The sequence below is a fragment of the Salvia miltiorrhiza genome, chromosome 3, assembly GCF_028751815.1.
Source record: "Salvia miltiorrhiza cultivar Shanhuang (shh) chromosome 3, IMPLAD_Smil_shh, whole genome shotgun sequence".
In the NCBI taxonomy this organism is placed as follows: Eukaryota; Viridiplantae; Streptophyta; class Magnoliopsida; order Lamiales; family Lamiaceae; genus Salvia; species Salvia miltiorrhiza.
This window is the reverse complement of record NC_080389.1, coordinates 16,420,646-16,446,478: the sequence shown is the minus strand read 5'-3', so window position 1 is coordinate 16,446,478 and position 25,833 is coordinate 16,420,646. Positions and strand designations below refer to the sequence as shown.

Below are 25,833 nucleotides of genomic sequence, written 5' to 3'. Positions count from 1 at the left end.
AATAGATTAATTGCATAGATTTAGTTAATGAATTTACTACCCTAGGATCAGTTGTCTTTTATATTTGATATTTCCTACGTGATTTTAATTATTGTTATATTTACTTTTTAGTTTAAGTAAATCAATCTCTACTTTCGTTTGCCTGTCTACTGTTTTAGTCTGTTTAGGAGATAGCTAAAGTAGTTTCGTTGTGTCAGTCCCTGTGGATACGATACTTGGTTACCAATTTGTGCTACAATTGCACCGTGTTAGTTGCGGTAATTTATTGCTAATAATTTAGTGATCAACTTTTTGGCGCCGTTGCCGGGGAATGATTAGAAATTACTTTAATATTTCCGATAGGACTTTATAGTACTTCAGGCTTTTATTTGTTTTTATTTTTCTGTTCTAATTTTTTTAGTGTGGTTTTGTAGGGTGCGCATGAACACTAGATCTCACGGAAATCCTCTTTTTGAGTTGGACCCTGAAATCAACAAGACTTTGCGCAATCTTAAGAAGCAGCAGAATCAACTTGAGTCAGATACAATGGCTACTCCTGAACAAATTCAAATTCAAGCTCTGCAAGATCAATTGAAGAAGCTGATTGATGCCCAGGAGACGAGAGAGGCTCAGAAACAACCAGCCATCAATGAAGCGTTCATACCGCAGTATGTGTACCAGGAGCCTCCACGAGTGAACGTTAACAACTTTGAGCTAAAAACGGGTTTGATCACGATGGTCCAACAGAGTCAATATGGTGGACATGCGATCGAAGACCCTAATGCGCACCTGGTGCATTTCCTGGAGCTGTGTAGCACGGTGAAGATGAATGGTGTCCCCGATGACATTATCGGTCTTCGTCTTTTCCCTTTCTCACTGCGGGATAAGGCGAAGTCGTGGTATCATACGCTGCAGTTGGGAGATAATATCGTGTGGGAGGACTTAGCTCATGCGTTCCTACGCAAGTTTCATCCGCCTGGCCTTACATTTAAATTGAAGATGGACATCGTGCAATTTCAACAGCACGAGGGAGAAAAGCTAGTGGAAACTTGGGAGCGGTATCAGGAGAAGCTCAGAAAGTGCCCAGGCCATGGATTTGATGAGGACACGCTCGTGATAATGTTCTACAATGCCTGCGGGAAGCGTACAGGGATGCACATGGATACAGCTGCAGGTGGCCCCCTACTCCAGAAAAGCAGTTCTGACGCATGGAACATCATTGATAGTATGGCTTCTACGAGCTACCAATGGCCATATGAGCGAATACAATTTAAAAAGGTTGCAGCTGCGTCTAGTTCTGATCCTATTGCAGCAATGGTTACTCAACAAGCAGCGATGGCTACACAGCAGACAACAATGGCTACACAGCTGGCAGAGTTGACTACAAAACTTGGTGAGTTGAATGTTGGACGTCCTGAGCAAGCTGTAATAGATCCATCAGGCATGGAAGATGTCAATTATGTGAATGGCAGAAACTATGGGAATTTCCAGCGAGGACAGCCAGGAATGTATAACAGAGGTCAGCAATATCAGTAGGGCCAGCAGCAGTTCCAGCCAGGAGGACGCCCGCATCCGAATCTTTCTTATGGCAACCCAAATAATGTTGTGCAACCTCCACCAGGATTTTCTGTTTCTAGTGGGGGAGTCATCAATGAGCCAAAGAAAGATTCAATGAAGGACATGATGAAGCAGATGCTCATGAAGATGACTGGAATGGAGACAAATGTGGGAAATAAAATTTCTAACATAGAAAATAATTTCTCAGCACTTTCCAAGCATGTGCAGATGTTAGAAAATCAAGTTGGTCAGATTGCCAACCAAGCAGCTGCGCAGCACACACCAGGAAAGTTTCCTAGCAACACTGAGATCAATCCTAAAAATCAATGTAATGCGATTCATCTAAGGAGCGGGACTCAATACCAAAATCATACAGAGCAGCGAGATCAGCCAGAGCAGCGGGACGGCAAGAATGGAAAGGAAGAAAATGTAGAGATTATGGAGGAGGATGACCTGGAGACGATTGTGTGCGATTCACCGCCTACTTCTAAGGCATCGTCGAAAACCTCTGCTGTTAAGAAGCCTATTCCTACTCCTACGTTTCCCAAGCCAGAGTACAAGCCTGTAGCACCCTTCCCGAATAGCCTGGCAAAGCCGAAGATGGATCAGAAGTTAGCCAAGTTCATGGAGATGTTTTCAAAGCTTCACATCAACATTCCTTTACTCGATGCTTTGAGAGATATGCCAGGCTATGCCAAGTTCCTCAAGGATGCAGTCTCCAACAAGAGGAAGTTGGGGAAATATGAGACGATTAATCTTTCCGAGGAATGCAGTGCAGTGCTACAAAGGAAGCTACCATTGAAGCAAAAGGATCCTGGCAGCTTTACTATCGCTTGTGTGATTGGAGGGCAGAACTTCTCCCGCGTTCTTTGTGACTTAGGGGCAAGCATCAATTTGATGCCTCTCTCTATTTTCAACCGGTTGGAGATTGGAGATATCAAGCCTACCTCTATTGCATTGCAGATGGCAGATCGTTCCATCACATATCCCAAGGGAGTTGTGGAGGATGTTCTAGTGCAGGTGGAGCAGTTTATTTTTCATGCAGATTTCGTAGTCTTGGACATGCCGGAGGACAAGAATACTCCATTGATCTTAGGACGTCCGTTTCTAGCTACGGGACGTGCGTTGATAGATGTGCAAGAGGGAGATCTGACTTTCCGCGTCAATGATGAAAATATGACGTTATCCATTTATGATGCGATGAAGAAGCCAGCTGAGCCACAAATCGAGGATTGCAACTCAATTGAGTCTGTAGTAGATTCCCCTGCAGCCGTGAAGGATCCTTTGGAGGAGTGCATCACACAGTCATTATACCCTTATTCCAATCTAGACGAGGAGTGTGATGAGATCTTAGATTATATTGCAGAGCTGGAGGCCGTAGAGAGACATCCCATCGATCCTGTGCCTTACATGGATATTCACAAACCTGTTGATGGGGGAAGCAAGTCGGTGGAAAAAGAAAAAGAAAAAGAATTCCCTGGGCCAGCGGAATCAGCCAGGCCAGCAGAATCAGTCAGGCCAGCAGAATCAGCCAGGCCAGCGGAATCAGCCAGTCCAGCGGAATCATCCAGAGCTGCAGCCGCACCCAAAATTGAGCTGAAACCGCTTCCTGAGCATCTGAAGTACCAATTTTTGGGTGACAATGAAACTTTTCCTGTTATTGTTTCTGCCTATTTATCTCCGTTGGAGTTGGAAAAGTTGATGCGAGTTTTAAGGAAATACAAGTCTGCTATAGGATGGTCTATTTCTGACAAACATGGTTTTCGTACCTCAATTTCACATGATTTGTTGTCATTTTCCTTCATGTTTTGTTTGCCAATGCGTGTTTGTACCATAATGTTGAGTTTTATGAAGATTTGATGTCTTGGTGTAGTTTTGGAGTAATTTCAGGAAAAATCAAGGATTAATTGGAGGATTTTGAAGATATGAGATTGAAGTACGTCTCGAGAGGAATCCGTGAGCTCAAACGGCGACCAAATCTGAGTTCGGACGAGGGAAAACGGAGCAAAACGAGCGGACTGTGCAAAACGCCCAGTACCCCGCGGTCACCACCCGCGGCCGCGGGGTGGGACCGCGGGTCAGCTGTTCCCGACTCCAGGAGCCACCCGCGGTCACCACCCGCGGCCGCGGGGCGGGACCGCGGGTCCCCTGAGCATCCCCCACGTTTGAAGGCCGCGGACGCGGGCCGTGACCGCGGGAAAAGGGCGGGGCTTCCCCCAAGTGGGCCCCAGACGCGATTTTAGCCCCAAAACTCCATTTTTCCCTTCTTTTCTAACATCATTCACCACACACACCCACTTCATCTTCCCCAACACTCCATTTCCAAACCCTAGCCTCTATTCTCTACCATTTTTTCTCTCTTCCACACACAAGAACAACACCAAAATCAAAGAAAGAAGGGGAAGACTTGGAAAGGAGCTCATCAAGACTACATGATTGAAGATCAAGATTATAGGATTTGTCTATGAATCTCTATCTCTCTATATCTTTATTTATGTTTTCTTATGACTTGAGATTTGCTTTTATTATGAATATGCTTGGCTAAAATCTCTTATCTTAGGGATTAGATTAGATGGGTAATGGATTGATTTCTTTGTTCTATATATATCTTGATTGTGCTTATTGTTATCTTTTCAAGTCCTAGATTTATCTCTTGTATGATTGGTTGGCCACCTTTTGTGCATTTCTAATTTGTGATTTGAATCGGGAGAGGATAATTACAATAGATTAGGAGTTTGATACATATCATCTCAATAAACCGGGAGGTTGAGAGTTGGGTGAGGGCTTGTTGATCTTTTGTGCTCTTGGGAGTTATAGGTTAGAAATTGACCGGGGACGGCAATTATGGCCCGTAATATACTGTTTTATGTCATCCGGGAGGGGGCTAAAACTAGTGGGGAGATCGCCCTAGATAAGTAGGCCATATCAAGATTAATATTGCTTTAGATTGAAGTTCATTACGATCCATCGAAATCTAGTCCCTAGGATAACTTTCCTTCGAGTCATTCCCCAATTTATTAACTAAGTTTATCTTGTTGTTATTTTACTTTGCTTGCTTTAATTTAGCTTTGTTTAGTTATCAACACTTCTTGAAATTTGATTGTCTAAATAGATTGAAAACAACTTATTAATAATATTTAGAAGTTTAAATTCACCAATCCTTGTGGAATACGACCTTGCTTCCCTATGTTACAACTACCCGTATACTTGCGGCGTGGTGAAAATATTAGCGAACAAGTTTTTGGCGCTTATGAGAATTGAGCCTTTGATTGTCATACATTTACAATCTCATTTTGTTCTTGAGTGTAAATCATTTGAGCATGTGTGTTGATCTCTAGAACTTGCCATGAGTCCTCTCTTGAAAATAAAAGTAGATGTGTTGTTAATATTGAAGTGATTTAAGGCCATCCTTGTTAGCCACTTGACTTAAATTGTGTCCAAATTCTCATGCGATCCTAGTTTACCCTCTTTGTGCCTTATAGCCTTGCTTTGAATTAACCAATGATGGGTAGAACTTAGATTGTTAGTGGTTACTTTGATGAAAATGTATGGGAAATGATTGAAATTACTTGTCTAACTTTGATTGAGTGAAAATCACTAGTCCCCTATGAGCTCCAAAAGAAAAGAAAAGAAAAAGAAAAGCAAAAAGAAATGTTGAATAAAGGAAGTATAAAGGGGAGTGATTTGCCTTTTGAATCATGATCTTGATAAGTATTCATAGGGTGAAAAAGAAGAAATGTGGGGATATTGGTTATTGATTGATTTGAAAAGAACAATGGTGAGTATGACTTATTCAATTTGGGAATTATATATGAGTCACTTTGCCTATAAACACCTCACCTCACCAAAGAGCCCTCATTGCAACCTAAAGAAAAGCCCTTGTTGATCATTATTTATAACACATTGAAGTATAGAGAGTTAGGATAAATGGCAAGCTTATGGTATATTGCATACATTGTTTCAATTTGAGTGCAAACACGCTCAATCTAAACACTTGAGAGTTGAGTGCATCATTGAAACATCCACATTTGTGAGGATTCAAGCTTGGAGGCCATAATATTGAACTCTTCATCACTTGTGATTTCTTGGAATGCATTTCTACTTGTGATACACTTTTGAAAGATTTTTGAAATTGTTGAAGCCCTTGAAATGACACCAATTCATTCTCACATGTTTGTTATCTTTTATTTCTCTTCTCTTTGTTGTTTGGGGACAAACAACGTTTTAAGTTTGGGGGCTTGACAAACATGGTTTTCGTACCTCAATTTCACATGATTTGTTGTCATTTTCCTTCATGTTTTGTTTGCCAATGCGTGTTTGTACCATAATGTTGAGTTTTATGAAGATTTGATGTCTTGGTGTAGTTTTGGAGTAATTTCAGGAAAAATCAAGGATTAATTGGAGGATTTTGAAGATAAGAGATTGAAGTACGTCTCGAGAGGAATCCGTGAGCTCAAACGGCGACCAAATCCGAGTTCGGACGAGGGAAAACGGAGCAAAACGAGCGGACTGTGCAAAACGCCCAGTACCCCGCGGTCACCACCCGCGGCCGCGGGGTGGGACCGCGGGTCAGCTGTTCCCGACTCCAGGAGCCACCCGCGGTCACCACCCGCGGCCGCGGGGCGGGACCGCGGGTCCCCTGAGCATCCCCCACGTTTGAAGGCCGCGGACGCGGGCCGTGACCGCGGGAAAAGGGCGGGGCTTCCCCCAAGTGGGCCCCAGACGCGATTTTAGCCCCAAAACTCCATTTTCCCCTACTTTTCTAACATCATTCACCACACACACCCACTTCATCTTCCCCAACACTCCATTTCCAAACCCTAGCCTCTATTCTCTACCATTTTTTCTCTCTTCCACACACAAGAACAACACCAAAATGAAAGAAAGAAGGGGAAGACTTGGAAAGGAGCTCATCAAGACTACATGATTGAAGATCAAGATTATAGGATTTGTCTATGAATCTCTATCTCTCTATATCTTTATTTATGTTTTCTTATGACTTGAGATTTGCTTTTATTATGAATATGCTTGGCTAAAATCTCTTATCTTAGGGATTAGATTAGATGGATTTGTAATGGATTGATTTCTTTGTTCTATATATATCTTGATTGTGCTTATTGTTATCTTTTCAAGTCCTAGATTTATCTCTTGTATGATTGGTTGGCCACCTTTTGTGCATTTCTAATTTGTGATTTGAATCGGGAGAGGATAATTACAATAGATTAGGAGTTTGATACATATCATCTCAATAAACCGGGAGGTTGAGAGTTGGGTGAGGGCTTGTTGATCTTTTGTGCTCTTGGGAGTTATAGGTTAGAAATTGACCGGGGACGGCAATTATGGCCCGTAATCTACTGTTTTATGTCATCCGGGAGGGGGCTAAAACTAGTGGGGAGATCGCCCTAGATAAGTAGGCCATATTAAGATTAATATTGCTTTAGATTGAAGTTCATTACGATCCATCGAAATCTAGTCCCTAGGATAACTTTCCTTCGAGTCATTCCCCAATTTATTAACTAAGTTTATCTTGTTGTTATTTTACTTTGCTTGCTTTAATTTAGCTTTGTTTAGTTATCAACACTTCTTGAAATTTGATTGTCTAAATAGATTGAAAACAACTTATTAATAATATTTAGAAGTTTAAATTCACCAATCCTTGTGGAATACGACCTTGCTTCCCTATGTTACAACTACCCGTATACTTGCGGCGTGGTGAAAATATTAGCGAACAATTTCCGACATCAAAGGAATTAGTCATTCTATTTGTGTGCATCGTATTTTATTGGAGCAGGAATACAAGCCTAAGGTGCAGCCGCAGCGACGTTTGAATCCGGCGATGTAAGAAGTTGTGAGAAAGGAGGTGCTCAAGTGGTTGGATGCAGGAATCATTTATGCCATCTCTGATAGTGAGTGGGTGAGCCCGACGCAAGTTGTCTCTAAGAAGGGAGGCATGACTGTGGTTAAGGATGAGAGAGATGAGCTCATAGCTACGAGGCTGGTCACAGGATGGCGCGTGCGCATTGATTACCGAGCGTTGAATGCAGCCACACGTAAGGATCACTTTCCTTTGCCATTTATTGATCAGATGCTTGACCGTTTGGCAGGATATGAGTACTACTGTTTCTTGGATGGGTACTCGGGCTACAATCAAATCATGATAGCCCCGGAGGATCAGCATAAGACCGCATTTACTTGTCCCTATGGCATCTTTGCTTTTAGGAGGATTTCTTTTGGTCTTTGCAACGCTCCTGCCACTTTCCAGCGCTGCATGATGGCGATTTTCCATGGGTTGATTGAAAATATCATGGAGGTATTTATGGACGATTTCTCTGTCTTTGGCTCCTCCTTTGATAATTGTCTGGACAATCTTGCTCAAGTGTTGCAGCGTTGTGAGGAGACGGCACTCGTGCTCAATTGGGAAAAGTGCCACTTCATGGTTCGTGAGGGCATTGTTTTGGGGCATAGGGTCTCTGCCCAAGGTTTGGAGGTGGATCGTGCTAAGATCGTGGCCATTGAAAATCAGTGCGGAGCTTTCTTGGGCATGCAGGATTTTATAGGCACTTCATCAAAGACTTCTCCAAGCTGTCCAAGCCACTTTGTGCTTTACTAGAGAATGATGTGAAGTTTGCCTTCACCGATGAATGTCGCGTTTCCTTTGAGAAGTTGAAAGCCGCGCTGATCTCAACACCAATGTTGATCACGCCGGATTGGAGTGCTCCGTTTGAGTTGATGTGCGATGCTAGCGATTGGGCCGTGGGAGCTGTGTTGGGGCAAAAGAGAGATAAGTTATTCAAAGTAATTTACTACACTAGTAAAACGTTGGATTTTGCTCAGAGGAATTACACAACCACGGAGAAGGAGCTGCTAGCTGTGGTGTATGCTTTTGATAAGTTTCGTTCTTATTTGATTGGAACTCATTCAATTGTCTACACTGATCATGCCGCCATCCGCTACTTGTTCACGAAGAAGGACTCCGAACCCCGATTGATTCGTTGGATCTTATTGCTGCAAGAGTTTGATATGGAGATCCGTGATCGAAAGGGATGTGAGAATGTGGTAGCTGACCACTTGTCTCATTTGGAGAATCCGATCGAGGGGGATGATCCGAAGATGGCCATCAATGAGTCTTTTCCCGATGAGCATATTTGGGCAGTGCTATTTAAGGATCCTTGGTATGCAAAGTATAGCAATTACTTGGTTATTGGAACTCTTCCCGAGGGGTTGTCGCACTATCAAAAGAAGAAGTTCCTCCATGATGTCAAGTTTTATTATTGGGAGGATCCTTACTTATACCGGAGGTGCGCCGATAGCTTTATTCGGCGATGTGTTAGAGAGCATGAATGGCCAAAGATCATTGAAGAGTGCCATAGCTCACCTAGTGGAGGCCACTTTGCTGCCAACCGCACTTCCATGAAGGTAAATCATAGTGGATTCTATTGGCCTTCAATTTTCGCAGATTGCTGACGAAGCTGTCGTTTGAGCTTTGTGCAAATAAATAATCATGTGCCCACAACTAGACTAGCTAGCGGTAAGTCCAGAGTCGAATCCACAGGGAACTGAGCAGTAATTTCTCCTGTAAAGGGTGTCACTAAAAAGGTTTTGTTTTCCGCGGTGTTCTGACCAAAACGTGGTTATGGGCAGAACGGGTATCCAATCTAAACTGAAATAACAAAACAATTTTGACTTGGGTTCGAATCACTAAACATGAATTGACACTCGATCATTGGTGCAAAGATTAATTACTATATTCACATACCAGTGGTTATAGGCATAAGAATGGTTGTGCCCCTATTGTCACTCATCACGCACACAACAAACCCCCTGCCCAATCTATCCTTTCAGTTTATGATTCCTTAGAAGGGTCAGCTAATGGAAATCAACTACCCCGGACAACATCCACGCTCTCTGCGATGGCCTATCGCTAGTTGTGCTTTGCCCAGAATGCTTTAAGAACTAAATAGACCCACTTGACTCTTACGTCGATATTTCACAACAGTCACGGCTCCAACACCAGTTGTACTATTTTAGAGGTCGATGGCAACTCGCCTTTTACCCAAAGTATTACTTGTGGCCAGAACTCCCTAGTTAACTAGTGATCAGTTAATTAACCAAGTTGTTACAACCTTTTTGGAATCAAACCTAGTGTATCGGGAATATGATGATATAGTTGTTATGCCCAAATTGGACCTCTTGAGTTTATTCATTCATGCTTAAATCATCTTACCCCAAATCAGAATATAAACTTAGCCAACCATAACGTAAATAACACAAGCAAAAGACATAAAAGAAAACATAACTGGAATTGAAATGACTTAAATGAAAATGAAAGTACCTACGGCCGAAAGTGCCGTGTAAATCATAAAATGCAAAGTACTAGAATTTTGCCCACAGCCTGGGCTAGCTCTAACTCTCAAAATAATGCACGACAGGACGGAATTTCAGCCCCCTTGGCTTGTGAAGCTCTTCGGGTATTTATAGGAGTCATTAGGGTTTGAAGGCCCAGCCCATGACCTGCGGCCGGATCCATGCAAGCATGGAGATGCGTATCCTTTTTCAGACCTAATCTTCATGAAGATATATTTCCTTTTGGATAAGGCTGTGGTTTGGCCTTATCGGTCTCTTTTGGATAGCTACCGCCTTCCGCCTTTCTCGGACTCCCACTTGCACTTCTTCTTCACCCGTCTGTCGTGCCTCTGTCTTCTCTTTCCTTCCTTCCTTCTCTCGCCTGCCAGCTCTCGTGCGGTACTTCTGAGCATAAGGGAAAATCTTGCTTCCACAATCCCTTTGCTTCTGGCACATACCTCTTTCACGAGAGGTGACAGCGCTTTCGACCCCTGGAATGCTCGGAGGATTCCTCTGCTCGGCTGATTCCGCTGCTCGGAGGATTTCTCTGATCGGGTGACTTCTCTCCTCTGTCGCCAGAGGAATCACCTCCCTGCTGATGTCAGAGGAATCACCTCCCCACTGGGGTTTGATTTCTCTGGTAAAGCTGTCTCTGCTGCTCTGGTAATGTGAATCCTCTGGCAGCTTCACTCCACTGGCGGCTTTTATTCCTCTGACCTTTTCGAACCCTCTGGTACTCCGTTTCTCTGGCATTTTGGCCTCGTCCCCGCAAGTTGGTTCCTGCCATTGAACTATGCCCTCCCAGGCGACCAAACCACACAAACACACGGAAAAAGACTCGATCTAGACTTAAAACAAAAAAAAAAAAACAGAGCACAAACCTGGGCTCATCACACGCACACACTTTAAACACGATTGTCCTCAAGCGTGCATGCATGAATTTGCCCAGGAAACAGACACGAACGAAAAAAAAACACACAAAACATAAAAGAAAACGAAAACACACAGCATACTATACTCTCTCAGTCCAACAGTAAAATGAAGATCAAAAGAAACAAGTAGCTGGATTAAACAATCAAAATTGCCATCAGTTGAGTCAAGATCGGGTTGTGGGCATAAGGATGTTCCACCCATTTCACTCTTTCTCTCTAGTGTTTAGGCTCGTGTTTACACTCCGGACATCTTGATTGGGTTCTGACCATAAGCTTGCCTATCTTCTAGTATCTTCCCCTTTAGTCAAAGTCCTAGGTGCATCTCATTAGGTCTTTCATGGGTTGTAATGTGGCTTAAGGCATAAGGTGAGGATTTTTGGTACGAGGCTAAGGTCATACTGAACTTCATTCTGGGCAACTGACTTCCAAAATTCTTTTGATCCTTGCCTATTCTTACGGGCCTAAGCACATTCTTCCCTTTATTCTTCCTCTTTTTTTTTTCTTTTTCTCTTTCCTTTTCTTTTTATTTCTTTTTCTCTTTCTGGACTTTTCTCTGTTTTGGGATTTAGATTTCCCATTTTGCATTTTCTTTGCACTAGTCATGCCCATAGGATCCATTACACTATCTCCCTTTCCTTCTGCCCTTAAGTTCAGTTTTGACCGGGACGGCTCAAATCTAGGCAAATTTTATAAGTGAATTCAAAAGAATTATTAAGCTCAAAAGGGTTGCAAGTGATAAATGTAGGGTTGGTCAGTTTGGCTCAGTGGGCTAAAGAAAGAATTTGCCTAAATCATTCAACACTCCTAGACCATGTACACAGGGTTCGACCAAGAATTAAGGCAAGTTCTAACATCACCCTTAATCAAGATGTCAAAATTCACACAATGAAAGAAAGAATTGTTTTGGCATAAAGTAACAATTTAAAAGCTCAAATCCTCACAAGGTATGCCCAATTCCCTATCCATCATCCTCAACTACACCCGGGTCTCGATTATCCTATTCTCAATCCTATCCAGCCTATCTCCTTCCTCTTCCGACTCTGGCTCCTCCACCTTCTCTTTCCCCTTTTCCTCAACGGGTCCTTGGGCTTCAGCTGCTGAAGATTCCCTCTCATCTGGATTGATAAATCTGGGAATACCCCGATCCATTCTGACATCCTTCATGCGGATCAGGGCTTCAATGTTCAACTTCTCAGGCTCAATTCTGGTGTTCCTCTCCTCAATCTCAATCTCATTCATCTCGGCGAAAGCGGTGGTGAATTGAATGCAGGAAAGCCTCTGATTTGGCTTGCTGATTATGGAATCGATGTGCTCAATCAGAAAGGCCCCAAAGTTGAGCCTCACCCCGCTGTGCATTGCCCAAAGGATAAAGAGATCCTTCTTGGACATAGCATTTCCGCTGTCGATTTTGCCGAGAAGGGAGTAAGAGAGAATGCGATGACAAACTCTTAGGGATGAATCGTGAATCCTGTGCCCCTTAACCTTCTGAGTTCTGAACTGGCCTCCATCTCTTATCTCTGCCCACATTTCATCCCATTTCTGTGCAGTGAATGTGGGGATTCCTCTCTTCGCCTCTTTGTAGTCCTTCTTCTGCAGATCCTTAAGCTTAATCATCCCAAGATTTTGGTTGAGCTCATTTACGGACATGTCTCTGATCTCCCCATTCATGGAGAAACTCATGCCCAAGGGACCGCAAGTTTGATTGATGTCCACCTGTACTGATTCAAATACTTCTCTCACCACCTCCTCGTAAGCGTGCCCTGGCCAATCCAAGAATGCCTTCCATCCGATGTTGTTGAAATACTCCTTTACCTTGTCCACTATGCCCAGGGGTTTTAGTGCGTCCATATCCGGAACCTTGGGCACAACAATCCCTCTCTCCGCCATCTTCTTACTCCTCGGTGTAGATGCCGGTTCTCCCTTTATCATTCGGATTGGGTTTGGGTCTAGCACCTTCTTCCTCCTTTTTGCTGGAGTTTCTTCTTGCTCCTCGCCGGAATCTCCCTGTTCTTCGCTCTCCGCCACCGAACCAGATGGTTCGTTTCTTTCAGTGGATGATTCTTCGGCTGACGTGGCCGATTTCTCGACTGCCGGCTTCTTCCTCTTCTGGACAGCTGTGGTGCGCCTTTTCTTGGACGGCTCTCCCTTGCTTTCCTTCACTTTGTCCGGTGTCGCTTTGCTCTCTCCTTCAACTACATGCTGGTCTCCGTCGCCGAGAGTAGGGACGTCGATTTCCGCCGTGAGTTGCTCGATTGCATGTTCGTCTACCGGCGAGGGGCTCTCGGTTAGCGCTAGGGTTTTGGATGAGGGAGTAGGTGTGGTTTCCATCGGAAGTGGTTCTTTGTGTGGGGCTTTCTTCGGTACTTTTGGTTTTGACGGTGAGGGGTTTTCTCCGGTAAGATCGATTTTTGTTCCGTCGGGTATTCCTCTCAGTTTGTTTTTGGGTCTGGTGGATACCATGGTGGCTGATGGTGGTTTTGGTATTCGAAAGGTCGGAAAGATGGTGGTGATTATGGGAAGTTGGCTAGTTAAGGAAATGACATCGAGGTAGGGGTTTTTAGGGTTTTTGGGGGATATAAGGGCTGACAACTGTCACTTGATGTGACGTGCGTCTGGTGGTTTCTGCCGCATTCTGCCCGAGAGCCCCCTTTTGCCCTTGGATCATTGCTTCTCCAATCGACTGTCCTTTTGCCCATAACTCCTTCCCTGTTCCTGCAAAACACATTCACACTTCCGCAAAGGCGGGAAACTAAAAACTCGCCCATAGCTGTGGGCATAACCGGGCTTTTGGGCAAACAAAAATGAAAAATGAAACAAACTAAAAGAAAAGAAAACTAAACGGAAATACCAGGTTACCTCCTGGCCAGTGCCCTATTTATCGTCCTGGGCATGACGTGATTCCTTCCTGTTACTCCAAGGTGCTTGTGGCTGGGTTAAGATCCAGTTCTTCCCCAGCTTCGGGTTTATGCCCATAATAGGCTTTCAACCTTTGTCCATTCACTTTGAACACTTTCCCAGACTTTGGGTTCCCAATCTCCACGGCTCCATTTGGGAATTGGGCCTTCACCACGAATGGGCCGGTCCACTTGGTACTAAGCTTCCCTTGTGCAAACTTGAACCGTGTCTGGTACAGCAGGACCTCTTGCCCATGGCTGAATTGCTTGCTGGTGATCAAGGCATCATGGCTCTTTTTCATTCTTTCTTTGTAGAGAACAGCATTGTCGTATGCCTCCCTCCTGATTTCTTCGAGTTCTTGGATCTCTAACTTCCTTGCCTGCCCTGCGTTTTCCCAGTCATAGTTTACTTTGTTCACTGCCCAGAATGCCTTGTGCTCCAATTCCACCGGTAAATGACACCTCTAGCCATACACCATTCGATATGGTGACATGCCGAATGGAGTTTTGTATGCAGTCCGATATGCCCATAAGGCATCTTCCAGCTTGAGACTCCAGTCCTTCCCTGTTGGGCCAACGGTCTTTCGCAAAATCGTTTTGATTATGCGATTTGAGAGCTCGGCCTGTCCATTGGCTTGTGGGTGATAGGCTGTCGAGACTCGATGTTGAACTCCATACTTTTTGCACAGGTTTTCGACCGAGAAATTGCAGAAGTGGGATCCTTGGTCGCTGATGATTGCTCTAGGCACACCAAACCTGCAAAAGATGTTAGTCTTCAAGAAATTCACCACTACCTTTGAATCATTCGTTGGGGATGCTTTCGCCTCCACCCATTTGGAGACATAATCCACCAACAGTAGGATGTACAAGTTTCCTCTCGAGCTGGGATGGGGCCCCATGAAATCCATTCCCCAAATGTCAAAGATTTCCACGGGCATAATGGGCATCATGGGCATTTCATTCCTCCTTGTGATGTTCCCTTCTCGCTGGCATTGTGGGCAACTCTTGCAAATGGTGTAGCTGTCCTTAAAGATAGTTGGCCAATAAAACCCACACTCCAGAACTTTTGCTGCTGTCCTCTTATGCCCAAAGTGTCCCCCACACTCCTTCGAATGACAGAATTCTAGGATGCTTCCTTGCTCCTCTTGTGGGACACATCTCCGAAGCACTTGATCCCCGCATTGCTTCCACATGTATGGTTCGTCCCAAATGTATTCTCTGCTATCTTTGGCCAATTTCTTCTTCTGGGCATAAGTGTACCCAGGGGGTACATACCCAGAGCAAAGATAATTGCTCAAATCAGCGTACCACGGATCTTCTCTTCTTTCTTGGGCATATAACAATTGTTCATCCGGGAACGTCTCCTTGATTGGTTCTCCTTCTTCCTTCCTCACGATCCTACTGAGATGATCGGCCACTTGGTTCTGTGCTCCAACTTTGTCCTTTATCTCCACGTCGAACTCTTGTAGTAGCAGAACCCATCGAATCAGCCTGGGCTTAGATTCCTTCTTGGCCAGAAGGTACTTCAGAGCCGCATGATCGGTGTAGACTGTGGTCTTTCCTCCAAGCAGGTAAGATCTGAATTTTTCAAAGGCGAACACCACTGCCAACATCTCCTTCTCTGTCGTGGAATAATTGACTTGAGCTCCATTCAGTGTCTTTGAGGCATAATAGATGACGTGACTCTCCTTTCCCCGCTTTTGCCCAAGAACTGCCCCTATGGCATATCCACTGGCGTCGCACATTACCTCAAAAGGCATTCCCCAGTCAGGGGGTTGTATTATGGGTGCGGAGATTAGATTGTTCTTCAAGATCTGGAATGCCTCCTTGCAATCCTCATCAAAATTCCACTCCACTTCATTTTGTAGCAGCCTTGTCATAGGTTGGGCAATTTTTGCAAAATCCTTCACGAATCTCCGGTAGAATCCAGCATGCCCAAGGAATCCTCGTAGCTGCTTAATGTTCGTTGGTTATGGTAGCTTGGCAATGATTTCAATTTTTGCTTTGTCCACCTCTATTCCTCTGCCTGATATCACATGTCCGAGCACAATTCCTTCTCTGACCATGAAGTGGCACTTCTCATAGTTCAACACCAAGCTCTTGTCCACGCATCTTTGCAGCACCTTCTCCAGATTGGCTAAGCATAAGTCGAAGGTTTGCCCATACACCGTGAAATCATCCATGAAGACTTCGATGTAATTCTCAAGGAGATCTGAGAATATGCTCATCATGCATCTTTGGAATGTGCCTGGGGCGTTCCAAAGCCCAAATGGCATCCTCCGGTAGGCAAACATCCCAAAGGGGCAAGTGAACGTCGTTTTTCCTTGGTCCTCCTCCGCGACCCAAATCTGCATGTAACCTGAGTATCCATCTAGAAATCAAAAATATTGATTCCCCGCAAGTCTTTCCAGCATCTCATCGATGAAAGGCAGAGGGAAGTGATCCTTCCTTGTGTTCTGGTTGAGCTTGCGGTAATCGATACACACCCTCCAGCCGGTCTGCAGTCTTGTAGCAATCAATTCTCAGAATTCATTCTCCACCACTTGTATGCCTGACTTCTTAGGAACAACGTGCACTGGGCTTACCCACCTGCTATCGGATACTGGGTATATTATGCCCAAATCCAATAGTTTGAGTATTTCTTTCATCACCACTTCCTTCATGGCTGGATTCAGTTTCCTTTGGGGGTCTCTGACTGGAACTGTATCTTCCTCTAGCAATATGCGGTGCTTGCATACGGTGGGGGTTATGCCCTTAATATCGGCTAGGGTCCATCCAATTGCTTCCTTGTACTTTCCCATAGTCATCTTAACTCTGTTCTCGTCTTCGAGTGTCAACTCTGAGTTGATGATCACAGGCAAAGTGTCATCCTCGCCCAAGAAGATATACTTGAGGTGTTTGAGCAGAGACTTCAGCTCGAGCTTGGGTGCTCTTTGGATCGAAGGCACCAGTCGGTCTTCTTCCTTTATGGTAGGGATTTTCAGAGCCTCCGTGTAGTTGACTTCTTTGCTCCACTCATTAAGTACTTTCACCGCCTCTTGCAATTGCTCCTGTTGCAAGTCCTCCTCTGTTATGGCATTCAGGATTATTACGTCATATGGCTCCTTGAATGCTGTTCTGGGCAAAACTTCCTCAACAACTTTCTCGATCATGTCAACACTTCTCACCATTTCTATATCGGCTGGATGTTTCATGGCATTGTATATGTCGAAGGTCACCGTTTCCCCTTCAAACTGACATGTTAACTTCCCCGTATCACAATCTATGCGAGTCCTGGCAGTCTTTAGAAATGGTCTGCCCAAAAGCATTACAGGATCTCGTGCTTTTGACTTTCCCATGTTGAGAATGTAAAAATCCGCTGGGAAGATGAGTTCCTCCACTTTGACCAGCACGTCTTCCAATATCCCCTCTGGGTAGACACTTGATCGATCTGCCAGTTGGATTACCACTCGGGTGGGCTTCAGCGGTCCTATCTCCAGGTCCTGGTACATGGATAAGGGCATAACGTTGATGGATGCCCCCAAATCAAGCATCGCCTTCTCCACTTTCATTGTTCCTATCACACAAGGAATGTAGAACATCCCAGGATCTCCACATTTTATCGGCATATCTCTTTGTAAGACCGCGGATACCGATTCTCCCACTTGAAATTTCGCATCATCAGTGTATTTGACTTTCCTAGTGCAGAGTTCTTTGAGAAATTTCGCACATCTAGGCATAGAGCGTAATGCAACCAGAAGGGGCATATTGACTTCCACCTTCTTGAAGATTTTGACCAGCTCGGTTAATTCTTCTTTTTCTTATTACTTGGCTGCTCTGTTTGGAAAAGAAAGTATGGGTTCGGTCTTGCTAGATTTCTCTTTTCCCTTCCCAATCGTCTTCAGCTTTGCCTCTTTCTCTCTGGCAAATTCTTCCTCATCTGCTGATCCCATTCCGACTTGCTCGTTAATCTCTGATTCTTGTCGTTTTTTCTCTGTCACCACTTCGGGTAGTTCCTTTTCTCCTCTGAGCGTCATGGCATTTACCTTCTTCACCTCCACTTGGGACGGGAGTGTCCCTTGTTTGCTTTCAAGTCTGGCAACTGCTTGGGCAAGATGTGATAGTTGGGAGTTCACATTCTGCATTCTTCCTCTTGTCTCCATTATGAATTTTTTGGTCTCACTCTGGAACTTTACTTGTTGCTGAGCCATTTGATGCACTAGCTCTGACAAGGAAGATCTTCTTGCTTGTTGAGGTTGTTGCGAGTATTGTGGTGGTTACTTGTTTGCCCTTGGTTTGGCCCCAAATAGTGGTTGTTGCCGTACCTAAGGTTCTCATGCTGCCTCCATCCTTGATTGTTATACTGCTGTCTATAGGGCTCAAAAGGTTTCTGGTCCTGTCCTCCATTGTTCCCTCCTGACTGTTGCCCAATGGCATTAAGCTCTTCATCTTCGAAAAGTTGTGGACATTCATCGGTTGCATGTGAAGTTGCCATGCAGAGTTGGCATGCCTTCACAGGCTTCCGAATGTTGTGGATTCCCTGATTGGATGCTCCTTGGTTCGTCATAAACTTCTCGAACATGTTGCACAGCTTATCCAACTTTTCGTCTTGGGCAGAGGTGGCTGGCGTCAGAGGGTTCCTGACTATAGTTCCTTCCTCATCTCTCGATTCCTCTGCCATGTCGGCTATGAGTTTGAAAGCCTCCGCTGCGGATTTGTTTAAGATCGATCCTCCACATGCAGCGTGTAACCATTGCCTATCTTGCCTCCGGAGTCCTCCCACAAAATACCGAATAAGATCATGATCCGGTATTTGGTGTTGTGGGCATTTGGCCAGCATCTGCTTGAACCTTCCCCAGTACTCGTATAAAACTTCTGCTGATCCCATCTTTATATTGCTTATTCGAGTCCTCAGATTCTGGATCCGGGCAGCTGGAAAGTATCGCTCCAAAAACTTGCTTTGTAGCTCCTGCCAGGTTCGAATGCTTCCTTCGGGTAAATCATACAACCACTCCCTCGCTCCCTCTAACAGAGAGAACGGAAAAGTAAGGAGTCGGATGTATTCACCAAGTGCTTGGCTAGCGGTGCGCACCGTTCCACATGTCATCTCAAAGTCTTGGAGATGTCTTTGAGGGTCCTCTCCGGGCATATCACTGTATTTGGGCAAAATCTGGATGAGAGTATGCTTCAGCTCCTAGTTTCCAGTGATCTCCGGTAGTACTATGGCTGAGGGTCGGAGGTTCAGGTTGCTTGGAAACATCATGTCTCGGAGAGTTTTGTTGGCGTTATCATTCTGCCCTTCTGGATTTTCTGCCATCTCTTTCTCCGCTGCTCTCTGTCTCTCTGTTTCTAATTGTCTCTCTCTGGTCTGTGCCTCTTGTTCTGCCCTGCGTCTAGCAGCGTTGTTCTCTCGAGCAATTCTTTCGATATCCTCGTGGAACAAAAGATCTTCGTTACCTGCACTCCTGGTACGACGCATACACAAACGTGATGGCAAAACTCACACAAAATTTACAAAAGAAATTACTAGCGCTCTCAGTTCCCCGGCAACGGCGCCAATTTGACGAAGCTGTCGTTTGAGCTTTGTGCAAATAAATAATCATGTGCCCACAACTAGACTAGCTAGCGGTAAGTCCAGAGTCGAATCCACAGGGAACTGAGCAGTAATTTCTCCTGTAAAGGGTGTCACTAAAAAGGTTTTGTTTTCCGCGGTGTTCTGACCAAAACGTGGTTATGGGCAGAACGGGTATCCAATCTAAACTGAAATAACAAAACAATTCTGACTTGGGTTCGAATCACTAAACATGAATTGACACTCGATCATTGGTGCAAAGATTAATTACTATATTCACATACCAGTGGTTATAGGCATAAGAATGGTTGTGCCCCTATTGTCACTCGTCACGCACACAACAAACCCCCTGCCCAATCTATCCTTTCAGTTTATGATTCCTTAGAAGGGTCAGCTAATGGAAATCAACTACCCCGGACAACATCCACGCTCTCTGCGATGGCCTATCGCTAGTTGTGCTTTGCCCAGAATGCTTTAAGAACTAAATAGACCCACTTGACTCTTACGTCGATATTTCACAACAGTCACGGCTCCAACACCAGTTGTACTATTTTAGAGGTCGATGGCAACTCGCCTTTTACCCAAAGTATTACTTGTGGCCAGAACTCCCTAGTTAACTAGTGATCAGTTAATTAACCAAGTTGTTACAACCTTTTTGGAATCAAACCTAGTGTATCGGGAATATGATGATATAGTTGTTATGCCCAAATTGGACCTCTTGAGTTTATTCATTCATGCTTAAATCATCTTACCCCAAATCAGAATATAAACTTAGCCAACCATAACGTAAATAACACAAGCAAAAGACATAAAAGAAAACATAACTGGAATTGAAATGACTTAAATGAAAATGAAAGTACCTACGGCCGAAAGTGCCGTGTAAATCATAAAATGCAAAGTACTAGAATTTTGCCCACAGCCTGGGCTAGCTCTAACTCTCAAAATAATGCACGACAGGACGGAATTTCAGCCCCCTTGGCTTGTGAAGCTCTTCGGGTATTTATAGGAGTCATTAGGGTTTGAAGGCCCAGCCCATGACCTGCGGCCGGATCCATGCAAGCATGGAGATGCGTATCCTTTTTCATACCTAATCTTCATGAAGATATGTTTCCTTTTGGATAAGGCTGTGGTTTGGCCTTATCGGTCTCTTTTGGATAGCTACCGCCTTCCGCCTTTCTCGGACTCCCACTTGCACTTCTTCTTCACCCGTCTGTCGTGCCTCTGTCTTTTCTTTCCTTCCTTCCTTCTCTCGCCTGCCAGCTCTCGTGCGGTACTTCTGAGCATAAGGGAAAATCTTGCTTCCACAATCCCTTTGCTTCTGGCACATACCTCTTTCACGAGAGGTGACAGCGCTTTCGACCCCTGGAATGCTCGGAGGATTCCTCTGCTCGGCTGACTCCGCTGCTCGGAGAATTTCTCTGATCGGGTGACTTCTCTCCTCTATCGCCAGAGGAATCACCTCCCTGCTGATGTCAGAGAAATCACCTCCCCACTGGGGTTTGATTTCTCTGGTAAAGCTGTCTCTGCTGCTCTGGTAATGTGAATCCTCTGGCAGCTTCACTCCGCTGGCGGCTTTTATTCCTCTGACCTTTTCGAACCCTCTGGCACTCTGTTTTTCTGGCATTTTGGCCTCTTCCCTGTGATAAACATGCATTTTTACCTCTTGGTATGTCATTTTTGATGGTTAGTTATGTGGTTTTTGTGTGTTTGATGGTTTATTTTGAGCTTATATTGGTTTTTGGTCAAGAACTTGTCACTTCACTACTAGAAAAACGCTCATAGATAACGGATTTTATCCGTTATCTATGAGCAAAAAAAGCGTTGTGTATAGTGGTGTTATCTATTATAGGTGTCATACACAACGGTTTAAAAACCGTTATCTATGAAGGGAAAAGATAACAGTACAACCACACATACATAACGGTTATGAAACCGTTATCTATGAAGGGAATAGATAACAGTACAACCACACATACATAACGGTTTTCGACTGTTATGTATTATAATTTATCCGTTATCTATTCCATAATATATATTTTTTCATATTATAGTTAACAGTTTTTTATACTTTTTATAACGGTTTTAACCGTTATCTTTGATAGAATACATAACGGTTTTTCACCGTTATGTATTAAGATTTTTCCGTTATGTATTAATTTTTTTTTTATTTTTTTTATCATAGTTAACAGTTTTTTGCACTTTTTATAACGGTTTTAACCGTTATCTTTGATAGAATACATAACGGTTTTTTGCACTCTTTATAACGGTTTTTTTGCACTTTTTATAACGATTTTTGCACTTTTTATAACGATTTTAACCGTTATCTTTGATTAGAATACATAACGCTTTTTTGCACTTTTTATAACAGTTTTTTGCACTTTTTATAATTGTAGTATATTTTTAAATTTTGCACTTTTTATAAAACGACAAAATGATAAAATCAACAATAACAATATTATATATCATTCAAAATATTCATACATTATTATACAAATGAACCAAATATCAAGTATACATCATCATTGCATATTCCTATTCAAAATTGAAAATACCAACTACCTTATAGCTAAAATAAAAATCTATCATACAATATTTCTAGCACCAAATCCTCAAGAACTAGTTAGTCAACCTGCTATGATTCTCTGGTTGTCTTTTGACCTCAAAATAATTGTAAAATGATACCCACAGCTTGACCAATTTCCGACATCAAGCATGAAAGTCCTCCTATCACTTTCTCATCTCCACTCTTAGGAGCTTTGCTGACTTTGTTGCCTGTGTTCATAAAATAAATGTCAAATGGAAGCATGTGAAATCAAAATAGGTTTAAAGTCACACAAGGATCATTGTATTTGTATACGAAATGAATGCAAATATCTCACCAGATTTGGTGGTGAATGTGCGACGGTATGTGTTGACATACTTCCTAACATCATCTTCCTTGTTAAGGTTGAAGAGCTTGCGGATCTTTGAAGCCCTCTTTGGACCTCTCATCCTTGGTTTCTCAGTATCAGTGAGACCAGGAAGATCAGACAAAAGAAGAAGCAAATTTAGGATCTATCTGTGAATTGGCATTTTAATTAACTACGAGAAGGAAAAGAAGAAGAGGAAAACAAAGCAAAGATAGGGAAAAAGAACAGACTGAAACAAGTAGAGTACTACTATAAACAAACCATCCGAACTGAGAAAAAGACAAGCTAATTATGGCTCACAAAATACACAAAATTTCATTGTCTGATACTCCACAAGAACAACTAAAGCAGCGCAGCAACACAAAGTTTTGTGCCATATTATAGAATGAAAAACCTCTTTGGAGACAATGCAGAGCTTCCCATCAGCCACTCCATGCTCAACAAAAGTCCGAGCAGCATAACCAACTGAATTTCCACCACCTACTATAACATATCTACAACCACAAATACAAACAGACATAAAAGAGTGATTAACGCAAATTCACCTCCAAAAACAAATATATAACATTAGTTAGATGTAATAACCAAAAGGCGGCAGTAATTACTCCCGATTCTCGTTCACTGAAGCTAACTGGGGGCACCAGAATTGGGAAGTTATTTCTTGGCCAACCATGAAAAAGTACCTTTCAGTATCTTTGCAATGATCTGTATTACCACTACCAGGAACCAAAAGAAACACAAAGAACAATAACAAAAGGCCAAGCCTAATAAATTTGGTGGAGAGAGGGATGATAAGAAACCAGAGTAATAGAGCATCATGAAACCAAACAAGTATGCTTCAGAAAAATATATTAGATAGTTTACCTGTTTGATAGAGTTCTAGTATGCTAAATAAGAACTAACACCAATTCCAACCTCACCCTTCTCAATATATTAAATTGTTCCAAATTATTCAATAAAAGAGATTGATAAGCAGATTACCAAATACCAACCTCTCAGCATGCAAGCGATAAAGTTGCAAAGAAAATGAGTGGAAAGTGCTAATAGTGAGTATTAGCACTAAAAGCAATGGTATAAAATGTAGGAAGAGGATATAAAACTAAAACTAAAAGCAAGAGGACATAAAACTCACCTTGAAGCTTATCTCTTTATCAATCTCTCTATCACCGTGTACTTTCAAACCTAAAACAACATAAATGTAAAGATTAGGGCACTTAAGCTCCAAAAATTAAAATGAAGGAATGAAACCTTAGATAAGAAGATGAAACAGAATGAGGAATGAGCCATACCCTAAAAGTTTGAGAAATATCCTACCTTAACATAGAATCGTATCTAATCAAATTTGAACCAGAATAACCTTAAATTTCTTATAATTTGAGATGACCAAGCAACATCGACTTACAATCTTAATTAAGATCTTAATAAAACACGGAGTAAAACACGGTCAGTAATCATACAGAAGACTTGGAATTCTCAGTACCACATCCTATTAAACATAGAGCTACTTACAGATGTTGGAGGTGTTTCATCTTCTCTATCGAGTATGGAAAGCTCTGACTAAATTTGTTCTCAGCGAAGTTTCTGATATGCATTGAAGAGAACCAAAACAGTTATTATTGTATAACTTTTGAAGCAAATGGTCTTAGTTCTTACACGAACAAGCCTATGTCGAGTATCTTACAGGTGCGTGAGGTTGGGAGGTAAACTGTAGGGGATTGATCCCTCAATGTCATTTGAACTAAGGTCCCTAAAAAATGATTTTCACACAATTAAAAAGAGGTCACAACAATGCACGATGATGAATGAAGAACACAGAAATTGACAGAATTTTCTTACAATTTCTTCAGACTCTTGAGATTTGAGAGCTCAAATCCAATGCTTCCTGTCAGCCCCAGCCCATGAAGTTTACTGAAAAAAAAGAACACAAATAAGAAGTCAGAGTCACTATAATAGTCAATCTGTAAGAAGAATCTATATCATCATATCGATAATGAAGAACTACAGGTCGATAATTGATGATCCGATGCATTGAACTCCAGTCCAGGGTGGTTCTGCACAAGGGTCTCCACTCTCTTCTTTCCAATGCTCCAGCTGCATCGGCTTGTTAAGTGACCTGTACAACACTGCATAACACGAGCTCGTTTATCAGTTTCCTTTTTTTTTTTTAAGAAGAAGCAAAACAAGCTAGAATATAGCTGTGAACCAGTGCTGCTCCTATTCTAAACCATCAGCAACAGCAGCAGATTTGTTATTCCAACACTTCTTCTGCTTCGAACAACCTAATTAGCATGCACAGTTTCAGCCCTAACTTTGGGGAAACAAACAGATGAGATGAATTTAAGCAACTTCTTTTCAGAAAGCAGTGTTCAATATTCTCAATTCAGAATAACCAAGAACAAAAAGATGAGATGAACTGAAACAAGAAAAAAAAACTAGCGAAAATTCAAGCCATAAATCCCTAAAATTCGAGTCCAAAATGCCCTAAAATTTGCTACCTAATGCACTCTTCAATTTCATTTAGTTGTTACCTGAAGAATGAGGGCGACTGTTGTCGGAGTCAGAGGCTGGAGGCAGGTGCCAGGGGTAGTGGTGGTGCGATTGGAGCGGTGGTGGGCGCTGAGCCGACGATGGAGGTTGCTCTGCCCAAATTCAAAAATTACGCAAAGATAGAAATACATATAGAAAATGGAGAGAGAGAGAGAGAGAGTATACCGTGGTGGTGGAAGCGAGAGAGGGGTGATGGGGATGGGGGGCGACGCCAGGCTGGAGAAGGTGGCGGCTAGCGGCTGCTCGCCGGAGACAAAGGCGGCGCAGAGAGGAGGTAGAGAGAGGGAGAAGGGGCAAAACTCTTGTTCGACGCCCAATTATCAACCTCATCTGCTCTCGATTGCAAATTAGAGAATTAGGGCTTTCCCCCTTTCCTGCCTCGATTATGTGGAGTTGAGAAGAGAACCGGCCGTAGAACACCATCGGCTCGCCGATCCTCGGACCACCAGCAACGATGGGCGGGCTCTAGGTCGCGTAGCTCGCCGGTCTTCCTGAGATGGCGACGGCTGGGTTGTTTCGAACAGAGAAGAACTAGGGCTCAACCAATCGAATAGAGAAGAACTAGGGCGCGGGGCAGCAGCGAGGGTGGGCGGCGACGGGCCGGTGCAGGGCAGCGGCGCCGGCGGCGGAGTTGAGAGGGGAGAGAGGGAGTCGAGAGACAGGGAGGAGACAGGATTGGATTCAGCGCGGGATTGGAGAAAATTTTTAAAGAGATTGGGGGAAATTTTGAAGAGAAATAAGGATTTGTCTTTTTCTTTTTTTCACTTTTAATATTCAATTTTTGGTATTTAGATTTCTAATTTAGATTTTTAATAAAAAATGTTATGATTTTTTTATTTTTCAAAGTCTATATCTAGGAATAAATTCAGATTTTAGGATAAACAATTTATATGTTATTTTTTAATATAATATAATATAATTTTAAAAAAATTAATAAAAAAAAATTAATAAAAAAAAATTATACACAACAGTTTTTAGATACGCTCAAAGATAACGGTTCCAAAACCGTTGTAAATGACTCTTATACATAACGGTTCTTTAACGTTATGAATAAACCGTTATAAAAGATGGTCATAGATAACGGTTACATAACGGTTTTGTAAACCGTTATGTATGCAACT

General features: G+C 43.1%; 2 protein-coding genes across 3 annotated transcripts; both read right to left on the bottom strand.

The window, feature by feature from the left end:
- Nucleotides 1–17,903: 17,903 nt before the first annotated feature.
- On the bottom strand, nucleotides 17,904–18,833 carry LOC131018459 (uncharacterized). Its single transcript, XM_057947179.1, has one exon. The coding sequence runs from the start codon at nucleotides 18,831–18,833 to the stop codon at nucleotides 17,904–17,906; it is 930 nt and encodes a 309-aa protein (XP_057803162.1).
- A 3,631-nt stretch (nucleotides 18,834–22,464) lies between these two features.
- LOC131017862 (uncharacterized) lies at nucleotides 22,465–25,369 on the bottom strand. Of its 2 annotated transcripts, XR_009099883.1 has the most exons (9): nucleotides 24,878–25,369; nucleotides 24,694–24,804; nucleotides 24,168–24,288; nucleotides 24,002–24,073; nucleotides 23,847–23,912; nucleotides 23,675–23,746; nucleotides 23,298–23,347; nucleotides 22,771–22,825; nucleotides 22,465–22,659 (listed from the first exon to the last, which is right to left on the bottom strand). XR_009099883.1 is itself a non-coding variant. In XM_057946609.1 (3 exons), the coding sequence occupies exons 1-3, from the start codon at nucleotides 25,133–25,135 to the stop codon at nucleotides 24,385–24,387; spliced, it is 429 nt and encodes a 142-aa protein (XP_057802592.1). In that variant the 5' UTR covers nucleotides 25,136–25,369; the 3' UTR covers nucleotides 24,369–24,384. The 2 variants fall into 2 exon arrangements, 1 of the variants encoding a protein (XP_057802592.1); XM_057946609.1 differs by lacking the exons at nucleotides 22,465–22,659; nucleotides 22,771–22,825; nucleotides 23,298–23,347; ... (2 more) ...; nucleotides 24,002–24,073; nucleotides 24,168–24,288 and adding an exon at nucleotides 24,369–24,444.
- Nucleotides 25,370–25,833: the final 464 nt, after the last annotated feature.